The sequence below is a fragment of the Phycodurus eques genome, chromosome 11, assembly GCF_024500275.1.
Source record: "Phycodurus eques isolate BA_2022a chromosome 11, UOR_Pequ_1.1, whole genome shotgun sequence".
In the NCBI taxonomy this organism is placed as follows: Eukaryota; Metazoa; Chordata; class Actinopteri; order Syngnathiformes; family Syngnathidae; genus Phycodurus; species Phycodurus eques.
The window spans coordinates 10,910,898-10,923,182 of NC_084535.1; the positions used below are offsets into that span (position 1 = coordinate 10,910,898).

General features: G+C 42.0%; 1 protein-coding gene across 4 annotated transcripts in view; it reads left to right on the forward strand.

The window, feature by feature from the left end:
• Positions 1–264: 264 nt before the first annotated feature.
• dlg5a (discs, large homolog 5a (Drosophila)) overlaps positions 265–12,285 on the forward strand; it is a 76,327-nt gene continuing 64,306 nt past the window's right edge. For all 4 annotated transcript variants that reach the window (XM_061689853.1, XM_061689856.1, XM_061689854.1 and 1 more), the window contains exon 1: positions 265–1,044. In XM_061689853.1, the coding sequence (XP_061545837.1) occupies positions 738–1,044 (307 nt within the window). In that variant the 5' untranslated portion in view covers positions 265–737. The remainder of the gene's footprint in view (positions 1,045–12,285) is intronic.

The window sequence follows — 12,285 nt, forward strand, 5'->3', positions numbered from 1 at the left end:
CAATTAAACCAGTCTTCCTGGTGGTTAATTAGCTGAACTCTGAAAAAAATATTATTTTCATTTATATAGTATATTTGTAACCATCGTGATATCTCTTATGTGGTATTCTATTCTCACTTAAATTTTTTCGACGTAACGTGAGGTCACGTTCACGCCCATTCAAGGAGTGGGCGGGGTTTCTTATAGCCCCGCCCCCTTTGCCCATATACGGCATTGGACGGCTCGTTGATTGACAGCGGACAGCAGCTGCTGAGTTGCCAGACATGGCGGAGGATACAGTGGCGCTGAGGCTCAGCAGCGGAGTTCTATGACTTTTTTCCCCCCCCGCCCTCTCCCTTCCCTTTCCTCAAGCAGTTGAGCCGTCCGAGGGCGCGTTGAATGCTTCTCGAGAAGACCGAGAGGCGGAGAGAAATGTGTCGCTACTCGGAAAGGAGGCGGAAGACTACGTGAATCGCCACACGCGAGTAAGATGGGACAATGTATCGCTGTTTAGTGCAGTCAACAGCCCCGGGCAACCAATATGGCTCCTTGCGCCTTTCCCACTACTATGCTATAAACATTGCTCTCCCCATGCCGCGGCGGCTCCGGCGAACTAACTTAAGTTCCATAATCTCTCGGTACTTTTGATCGCTTACGGATATTCCGCCGCGTTAGCTTTGGTGAAGCTAAGGAGGAGGAGGTTGGGTGGGGGGCAACTACTATCACCACCACCACCACCACCACCGCCGCGCGTAGCAATGGAGCCAAAGCACAAAGAGTTGCTGGAGCAGTGCCACCAGAACTTAGTGGAGTCCATCACGGACGCCGATCGAGTCGTCGAGCTGCTCGTCGTCTCGGGCGCCCTCAGCCAACTCGACCGCTTCGAGCTGGATCAGAACTGCTCGTCCAGCGCCGAGAAAGTGGAGCTGCTGCTGAAGATGCTGACGAACAAGGAGAGCGACCATTTCCTGGACCTGTGCGTGGCCCTGGAGAAGGCGTACCCCGACCTGCACGCTGCCCTGTTCGGCGGCAACAACGGCGGCGGGCCCGTGGACCACAACACCGGTAAGAAGCGCTTTGGGTGTAGAGGGGGGGCTTTTGCTTTGGAAGTGACCTGGGTGGTCGTCTGCAACAGCACTGTAGCAAAGCATGGGGCTTGAGTTCCTTGCAAAATCTGAATCTATCCATTGTCTATGTTGAGGTGTCAAACTTGAAGCTCCTGGGCCAGATTCGGCCTACCACCTCATTTTATGGGGGCAGCCAAAGCCTGCCACAAATTTCCATAAGAATTATAATAACCAACTGCAGGGGCAATACTGTAAAGTGGTGCCTTGAGTTACAATACAAGTGACTCGACTCACAAGGTTTTGCGATATGAGCCATCGTTTAGCTGATTTTATTTTTTATTTTTCTGTTGTGACTTGCGGGCGGAAACTTGAGATACGATTGCAGTATCGTAACACTGAACTCAACTCCCTAAACAACAACAAAGAAAGAGGCTTCAAACTATTTAATGCCACTACAAGTTGAAGTTTACTCTCAAACTAAATATAAATCCAATAGAATCACATGTTGTCTATTTAAAACAATAACGTAGCTTAGCCTTCACTCTGCTGCCTTAATGCTAATGTTAACATATAATGGGAAACGGTGCTGGTGTTGAGCGGAACCTTCGCATCTCCAAAATCATCACACTCAGTACACACAGTTGTCTCTGCATAATTTTTTGTACTCTCTTATCCGTACAGATGGATGACGACCGTCACTGCTCCACTGAGTGTTATTGTCCAGTGACAGCAGCAGACAAGCGAGCCGAACGTCCTCTGTACATTGTCCGATTGGAAGATGAAATGCCAAAAATGATTAATTGAGTTCAAGCATTAAACTTCGATGGAAAGTAGTAAATTCAACTAGTTGGCTCAACCCCTAAGAATGACATCAATGTCTGTGTATTAACCCTTTAAGCAGTGGATATTTGAGCACCAACAGTGGAGCAACACACGTATACAGACAAATAACAATACTCACAGGCATATATTCTTTATCATCTGCGAATAACGACTAATATTAGTACCGTTTACTGAGCAGTTGTGACCGTCTTCTTCGCTGTATTATACTGCCTCCTGATGGCCAAGACGCACATAGCAGAAGGAGCCGCACGTTTAATTAATTATGATGCGCAAATTGTTTAATTCTTTACATTCTAATTGCTAATGTTATTACTGCATGTTTTTAACTACATTACAGTAGAATGCTATTTTTGGTATTAAAAAAAAATTTAAAATTTTTGTTGGTGTTTTTTTGGGGCGCTGAAATGCACAAATTTCCATTCATTTTAAAGGTGAGCGATGATTTCAGATATGTGTTTTGAGTTCCAAGCGTCATCACGGAACAAATTCAACTCTTACGTCAAGGCACCCTCTGCATAAACAACATAGGTAAGGGACAAGAAGTGTCAACGCCCTGCGCTCTAGCCACTTACCTAGTTTGTAAAGAAACTCTGCGGCTCAGATTCTGGCTAGCATTGGCTATAGATTTAAAAAAACAAAACAAAAACATCTGTTAGACGAGTGTACTAATACACCGTGAGTAACCTTGCATATTTGCATTTAAATTAAATCAAAGGTGCGTGTGTAGGCAGCATGATGGATCACTGTTTGCCAACCTTTATTGAGCCAAGGCACACGTTTTTACATTAGAAAAATCTCAAAATTTTGTGAGATCTTGCCAAGTTTGTATGCATGTAAATGTCTTTCCGGGTCATCGTCCGTGTAAACCGAAGTAGTATTCCAGGTGCAGGGCCTTCTCAAGTCACTCTTTTTGGAAATACAAACTCAGGAAGTTGCACTGTTTTGGAGCAAAAGATATGACTCCTATTTATTTTTTGGTTACATGTTCATTGTAACAAAACTGTTTCCTCATTCCACATCATTCATTCGCCTCATTCTTGACCTACGATGCATACAACTCTATTTTAAAGTACAGATGGATGAATATAAGACTTGGCGTACAGAGGCAGATACAGTATGTTGGAAGCATTGTTGTCATCATCTTCATTTATACCACAGCTGAGGGCGAAGGCAGCTTGGCTCTGGGGCTGGAAAGGATTCATTTTATTTCCTTGATTTCAATCTGAAGAGTTGCTTTGGTTGACACGGGCCGTTTTGGTTCGCGAACAGAGTCTTGGAACAAATTAGGTTTATGAACCAAGGTTTCACTGCCTGTATTTATAGCTTCATCCAGATTTTAATCTCTGTGTGGCGTTCCCGATGCTTGCATGGGTTTTATCCAGATCTGAAAAACATTGAGGACTAAATTGTCGGAGCTGAGATTTGTACCCAGAAAACCAACCGCAAGGCCACTTTCGTGACCAGGACTCATAAAACAGTTGTACAAGCAATGTTAACATTCTTACCTGAAATCTTAGCCTAAAGAGAAATTATCCACTGTATAATACAACTAAAACAAAGTAAAAATTTCACCCTTTACAGGTATTTAAGTACAGATATTAAATAATTTGTATTAGTAGTGTAGTTACATTAGATTCTGCTTGGAAAAATTGTGTATGTAGTTGATGTTTCATTACTTTAGTTGCTCATGGGCAGCACGGGTAGGTTACTGTTTAGTGCACCTGTCTCACAATGGAGAGGTCCCAGTTGCAATTCTCTAATCAAGCCCTCCTGTGTGAAGTTTGGCATTTGTCGTTTTTACATTCCGAGATTATACATGCTAGGTTCATTGAAAACTGAAAACCAAATGTTGTATATATTCCCAATGGCCTTACCTGTAATTCATGTGAAAGGACTCTTTGTTGACAAGGAACATCCACGCAGTGTGCAACGCAGTTCCCAGCATCAGTTAAGCAACATAAGCATCAAGTTTTCCGTCGGTGGCGTGCCGCGGTCATGGCGCATTAGGTTGGCTGACTTGTTTCTATGACAACGGGCGTACCACTGTACCACGTCGACCTGCCGCAAACGCAGAGAGTGCGTGTGCATGCTTGTGAGCATCAAACAGATTTACCTTCAGCACCGCAATAAATCCACACCATAATGAAAGTATATTTCATCTGTAGTCGTGCCTCAGACAAAGCAAAAATGTGTGAGCTCCAGTCTAGGTTTGCCACTGGATTACTCAACACTGGCATCATGCCTCGAAGCAGGATGGGCCCAGAGACCCGCATGTAAGGAGTAGATGTAGATACTCTCCACTCCATCCATTTTGGCATAGGGGAAGCTTTGTTTGAAACGTTTAGGTCTGCTACCGACAATCCTTCCCGAAGCCGTAATACCTCTCACATTGATTGTTGCCACTGCGGATTAGCGCTGATCCTGAAATACTGTTCATTTTTTTTAATGCAGCTGCCAACATGTTCCGTGATCTGACTTGTAGGCTTGTCTCGGCGACTTGGCGTTTCTTTTTGCAGTTTTTGTCTCTCAAAGGGGGTCATTTTGGGACTCTGATAACTGTCTGTGACTCCCAATGGCCCCTTTTCCACTGCCCAGTACCTATTGGCTATTGGTGCATTTCTACCATCGAAGCCAGGTACTATTTCGAGCAGGGCTGCAGTTATTGAATATTTTTAAAATCAAGTATTCTCCCGGTTATCCCATCAATTAATCGAGTAACCTGATAAACAATGACTTTTCATTATTAAACACAATAATGTGCATGTGAGGTTCAGGTGTTATTTATTTCTGTCCACTTGGGGTCACTATCCTTACCTGCTCCTGTAGTATCTGTGACTTTGAGTTTGTATGGCTTTAAAAGTTGAGATCTGGGCTGGTAAGTGACGTTATGCGTCAGCAAATGAGAGTGTAGCGTTGGCGGGCTGTTGAATAAAGAAACATGACAAGTGGCCACCATCTTTTGTGGATTTAAAAAATATATATATATTTTTTTTACATTTAAAATTTTTTTTTTATAAAAAAAACAACAAAAAGCACTTCAGACGCCTCTAAAATCCTCCATAACAAATACTTTCACCAAATAACAGTTGATTACTAAAGTAACACGACCTGTTCTAGTGCCCACACTGTTCTTCTCATGAATAACATCCCATTTGCGCTACTTAAGTCACATTTTTAGCGTAAGTGATCCCGTTTGAAACATCCATCCATCCATTTTCTGAGCCGCTTCTCCTCACGAGGGTCGCGGGCGTGCTGGAGCCTATCCCAGCTGTCATCGGGCAGGAGGCGGGGTACACCCTGAACTGGTTGCCAGCCAATCGCAGGGCACATGCAAACAAACAACCATCCGCACTCACATTCACACCTACGGGCAATTTAGAGTCTCCAATTAATGCATGTTTTTGGGATGTGGGAGGAAACCGGAGTGCCCGGAGAAAACCCACGCAGGCACGGGGAGAACATGCAAACTCCACACAGGCGAGGCCGGGGATTGAACCCGGGTCCTCAGAACTGTGAGGCTGACGCTCTAACCAGTCGCCCACCGTGCCGCCCCATTTGAAACATCATGGTAATTTTGATGCGTCGTTTGGAGAACGCATCAGAATTGGTTTTACTCTAATTTGAAGGTGTGTTTTGACCAGATTTTCTATAGGCTCTATCCCACAAAGATGTTCCACAGAGGAGATTTTTTTCCTGATGCAAAAAACTCAATTTGTGTGGAACTCATCATCCAATTTTCAAAGTTCTTTGTGCATTTTACTCAGGTTGAAGTGGCTGTTTCAACCAGACTCTTGACAGAGTGTCATTTTTGGGAAATCTTGACACGTTGCAATTTAAATTGCTAACCCGTTAGCCAGTCTGTGCGTTGATTGACTCAGCGTGAGTTGTGGCAATACCGTTTGTTCAGTAACATGATTGAAAGTGCACCAGCGACTGCATCTATCCTTGACCACTTGTGGGGGCATTTCAGTATGTTCTAACTAGCGATGGTAAGCTATAATAAAATAGTTAATATCATTACATTACTTTGTATTGATGATCGTAGATGTAATTTTTTACTTCTACATGGGGTTAGCTACATGGGTCAGAAATAGTACCTCAGGAATTTTTTAAGTTAAAAAATATCCATGAGAATGATTAGAAAATGTGATTTTATATATAGTTGGGAAATTTTGCTTAATCCTAACTAAAATAGAGTGATTTCATGTTGAATATGTTGAGTGTTGAATATGAAGAGCCCATTCCCTGAACGTGTTTACCAAAAATGCAGAGGTTACAATGGAGAATTGTAAAATGGTAAATGGACTGCACTTGTATAGCGTTTTATCTACACCATCACAGTGCCAAAGAGCTTTACAAAGCCTCACATTCACCCACTCACACACACATTCATACACCAATGGGTGACTGCTGCCATGCAAAGCGCTGCCAGGCCCACTGTGAGCAAATTAGAGTTCAGTGTCTTGCCCAAGGACGCTTCGACATGCAGACAATCGTAGCCGGGATTTGAACAAGTGATCTCCTGAGCCACAGCCACTGACACTGGAGGGAAGATATTTATTTATTTATTTATTTGCACGTTGACATGGAATTAGATTTGTAGTCAGAAGGCTGCATTTCATTTAACATTTTGAACGTGACATTTTGAATAGGACAAAGGATAAGGGGTGCATTAAAAAAATTCAACTGGTTGGGTCAGCGGGAGGTGTAATGTTTAATAGACTTTACACCGATTTTATCTGCCTGAATGGTATTTGGCGATAATTAGCATTTTATTTTGCTGATCGGCTTTGTCATAATTTGTCATTGATCGGCTCCGCAAAAGACATTTACTCCGCGTCGCCATCGTGCACAGTATATTTGAATCCAAAAGCTAGTTGATTTTTAGCCTTGTCTCCTAGCAAGCTACTGCTAGCACTGATGGTTGTACGTAAACATCCCGCCGTTCTGTCGAATCATGCTCTAAAGTTTCGGTGTGGGTGAAGTAATTTAATTACAATAAAGTCATTTAATTACAGTAAGTTAGCACCCATTATTTCTGTCATGTTGTAATGTTGGTTTAACCTCACTGATTAGAATACACGATCTGACTAGAGCAGTGATTTCCAACCCTTATGGAGTCAAGGAACATGTTTTACAATTGAAAAATCTCACGGCACACCAACAAACAAAAATGTCACAAAAAGTGGATACATTAATTACTGTATTTACTTCTTGCCTTCTAATAGAAGACCACTAATTTGTTCTGTCTGTCACTATGCCTCACTGGCATAAATAGATGAACAAAGATACATTATTTATTGTAAATATAAATTTTTGAGCAATTAAGTACACAAGTAGTAAATGAACAGTTCATTTAACTCGACACATTCCTCCATCTTGTGATCGGTTATCGTTTTTTTTTTTTTTTTTTTTTAAACTCTGTGATTGGCCCCAAAAATCCTGATCGTGTAAAGCCTAATGTTTAACACAACAATTCATGTTTTTGTTCTTCAATGAAATAATTGATTGTTCAATAAAATATTTAAAACTTGATAAAGATCTTACAGATCTTTTGAAGTGCCATGCATTTTAATTGTATTTTGATGGATTGTGCATGTATGTCTGCTTATGGCAAAACAAAATGTTTGATTATGCTTGAATATGATGCCTTTCCATTCATCCTCCATTGAAACATTTCCCAAATTCCCTTGCTTGACTTCCCATGGAAATTTACAGGAGAAACTGGAAATTTACAGGAAAGTTTCTCGAAATTTACCAGAAACTTTCTGGAAATGTACTGGAAATGTTCCACCCCTTTGCAACCTTAGCTACTTTTCAGTTCCTGCATGCATCTCCCCCATCGGGCTAAGGGGGCACAGGGATATTCCAAGGGCGGTAGAATTCAAGGCTACAATAGTAATAGCCTACCTTTGACTTACAGTATCATTGTACGCCTAAGGGTAGAATAATGTGCTTTGAGTGCAATGACCTGCTGTGTACAAGGAGAGAGGGTGTTCATAGTACGTCTCAGCCTGCAGTTATTCAAGAGAGGATTAGGCCCTGTGTTTCGCTCTCTGGCTGGAGTAAACTGTCGGTGTGAGACACGCTACTATCGCGCCTTTCGAGCCCTCTGCTTCTGCCGCCGCGCTCTCCTTGGCTACCTGTGTTTCGACTCGAGCGTTGAGTGTTTTTTTCTTTAATGTTATTCTCATTATCTTTGATGAAGCGATTCGGTTGATGTGATTACTGCTTTTTAAGTGCACTTGAGAGGGAGAGAGCAAAGGCACAGCCTCCGGGCACTCCCAGGCTATATCGGAACACAACCTTTCCGGAGCCTCGCTCTCTGTCGTCTCAGCTGCGTGCGATGGTGCGGGGTGTGTGTGTGTGTGTGTGTGAGGCACAGAGAGTAAATGAGTGTGTGATGAGTCTCACTGCTCGCGACCTGCTCTCTGCTCGTTGGGCTCGCATGACACCAGTATGTTCTCATTCTTTGCCAGCTGAGCCTGCATGCATGCGCATGCATGTTTATGCATGCCCTGTGTGAGATAACGTGGACTCAACTCCAGATGCGCCTTTATTTGTTTGTCAGCAAAATTTAAGTGGCAATAAACAAAGTTGGCAGCACAATGAAACAGTTTGCATGTTCTCCCCAGGATTACGTCTGTTTTTACCACGTTTTTGAGCATTTTAGGATCATTGTGCAGAGTTTAAAATTGTCAATGGCTGTGAATAGGAGTATGAATGATTGTTTGTCTATATGTGGCCTGTGGTTGGCTGGTGATCAGTCCAGGGTATACCCCATCTCCAGCCCAAACTCAGGGTCTGGATCCAAATGGGTCCTGGGGCAGTTATTGAGTCACTGATTGTCAGAGGAAAATGCTCAACAATAATACAGTGGTACCTCGACTTACAAGTGACCAAACTGATGAGCACTACAGGTAGATGGTGGCAGCAAACTTCCCATCAGGTAAACAGACTGGTATAGAACAATTCTTCAAAAAAGAGGTCAACGGCTTGCTTCAAGCTATTGCCACTCACAGTTAACTGTCAAACTAAACATGAAACTAAGAATTACATGTCTATTCAAAACAACCAACTAACTTTACCTCATGAAAGTAAGCTTGCTTGATGCTAACACAATGCAAAACACCATGATGGGTTAAGAAAACTAGCTTCAATGCGGTGTTATGTGACCCTTTCGCGACATATATTTAGACACAAATGGTGCAGCAACACATTTAGATAGAAAACATAATACTCCCAAGCATATATTCTTTATCCTCTGTGAAAAGTTACATATTACTACAGGATACTAAGCAGTTGTGACTGTCTTTGATTATATCTGTATACAGTATATACTGCATATTCTACTCCCTCCTGGTGGCCAGGTTGAGCACGCCAGAAGGAGCTGCACAGAGAATTAGTCACGATGCACAAACTGTTTAATTCTTTACGTTATTTAATTGTTATTACTGTATGTTTTTATTCTTTACACTACTGCAGAGTGCTTTTTTTTTCTTTAAAAAAAACCTACTAAATTTTTAGTGTGCATTTTATTGGGGGGCTGGAACAGATAAATGGCATTTCCATTCATGTCAGCGAGGAAAGATAATTTGAGAGGAACAGGATAAGCAGTCGATAATGGACCGACACATGGATTGTTAACAAATATGTATTTAAGAAGCATCTATCTGGCCGACCTTTTACATTGGAACGAGCTGAATGGGGACAAAACTGTTTTTGGCCTTGAGGTAGGTCTTGTCTCTATCTACAAAGTGTCAGTCCATCTTAAAACCGTTTCTAAATTCTGATTGCTAGGCCCCACCAAACCCTTAACATGCTCGCTGGACACAAACATCCAAACAGGTCATTCATTATTCAACCCGTCATGCCGTGCGTCAGAATACTGGAGGACTGTGTGTGTGTCTCTGGTCAACCCCCCCAACCCACCCCCCACACACACAAACTCTCTAATTAAACCACAGGCCACAAGAGTCATTCAGCACGTCCTCTTTCGCCGAGTAAATATAATCATATTCATATTTATTCAAACCGCTGCAAGCTGATTACGCAGCCTGGCTTGCGACTGACCTGAAGATGGACCTACACAAACATACTGCACGCAAACACACACAGACACACACTCACACACACACACACAGAGACAGACAGACACACACACACACTGACACGTGACAGTGATATAAACACACTTCTAGCAGAGGGCAGCACAATTCAGATGGGAAGGATACGGCGTCCAGTCTCTTTCTGATGCCCGTTAGTTTCTTGCATTCTTTCCTCAGGGATTACTTTATATCACATAATGGCTGTGCTAGGGTTCAGCTCCCGGTGACTGTGCAGGATAAGCAGTCTTGATAATGGACTGGACCTTTATTTTAAATAATTTACAGTGTTTCTTCATGTTCTGTACAGTGGTGACTTACAAGTTTAATTCATTCCGTGGCCACACACGTAACTTAAAAGTGTAACGTCCCCATTGAAATGACTGAAATGTCATTAATCTGTTCCAGCCCCCAAAAAACACCAACAAAGTTTTTTTGTTTTTTAAATCAGAAAAATAGCTCTATAGAGTATTGTACTGTGTAGAAATACACAGTAATTACATAATTAAATATAATCTAAAGAAGTAAAACAAAAAACTAAAATATTCGCATCACGATTTAGTGCTTTAATTCAGTGTACATGGTCCTTCTCCTGCTGGTGTGTGCGCATTGGCCACCAGGTGAGCACTGTAGGACACACATAATACATAAATTAAGAAAGCGGTCACAAGGAGGTGGCAGTAATTCATCGTTTTTTTTACGAGCATAAGGGAATATACAGTGGAATCTCAATAAAACGTACCCCGTTATAATGGATATTGGATAAAACGGACCGTTGGGACTGAACAGTGTGTCCAAAAATATTTCCATTGACCACTTAAACTGCTGTTGACACAGTGTTTTAGTTCCAGAACTGGCCGCTGTTGTTTACTGGCGCTGTGGTGCAGGGCAGGCGGAGAATGGGACTGATGTATTTCCGGGTCACAGATATACAAAAAAAATAGATCCAATTCCAAAAGACACGCCCATGTGGCGGCAATGTTGAATGTGGGGCATTAACATGGTGGCAATGTCATGATGGATATATCTATTGTCCATTGTCCATAGACTCTATTAGTCAGTTCTATCGAGGTTCCGCTGTATGCCCTTGATTAAATAAAACCATATATGTGATGTTTTATGTTTACTGTGTTTCCTCATACTGTAGGTGCTGTGCCCCAATTAGTTAACTGCCAAATAAATACCTCCCTTTTCTATCAGAATGATCTTTCTTTTTTTCCAGTTCATAGACGCGATTGTTCACACAACACCGAGTTGGTAATCATTCAACCTTTTGAACTCTGTCGCTAACCAAAACCGCACTACCAATGTGGACACAGAAGTGTGGAATCTTACCCCTTGTTGAAAACGACTTCCCTCTGCATTGTTAATTATGATCTTACGTTATGTGTAGATATCATCATTAAAACCCATGGTTGCGCCAGTGTTGCTATGCTAGTGCTGTCCAGTCTGCCTCCGTATTTGCCATTTTGCTGAATTTCTGCGAAATTCTCCTTATTTAGTTTTCAAGAACATTTTCACTTTACATAATTGTAATAAACAATTCTAAAAAATATAAACGCCTCCTATTTAATAGACACCGCCACTCATTTGCAGTGGAGTAAATAAACCATCACAGGAGTGTTAATAGTATTCTGTATTGTATTAGAATTACTGTATATAATACTGGATGTGTAATATTTACAAAAAGGCCTACAGCTGTATTGGAAACACACTCTCATTTTGTTCATTTTGTAGTACACAGTGATGATACAATAAAGGTAATTGCTGGCACACCCTGTTAGTGTTTTTCCAGAGGAAAAGAAATGAGACATTTATCTGAGGTGAAGCGTTTATCGTTATAAAGATGCACTCGTTAATTGAGGCATGGGTGACAATGCAGACCTCTATTTGAGGAAATACAGTAAAAAAAGAAATTGGGAGAGACTTGATGGGGGATGCATTGCTTTCTACACTTTGTTTGGAGTATGCCAATGACACACAAGAAGAGTGGGGTGATACAAAGGAACGGGAGACAACAGGCCTTTTGTTGGGCAGACCCAAAGTGCCTGCTCAGCTGTTTGCAGTGTACAGCAGCCGAGGACATAGACCCTCTGTGTGTGTGTGTGTGTGTGTGTGTGTGTGTGTTTGTTTGTATTGTTTATGTGCATGTGTGTCTTCTGTCCCACTCCATAAAGCATTGACAAGACAGAATGAATTATGACCCTAATGCTCCTGTCAAGTCTGCTGACTTTAAATTTCTCCCATGGGCTGGACCTGGCCTCACTTTCTCTTTCCCATTGTGTGTGCGC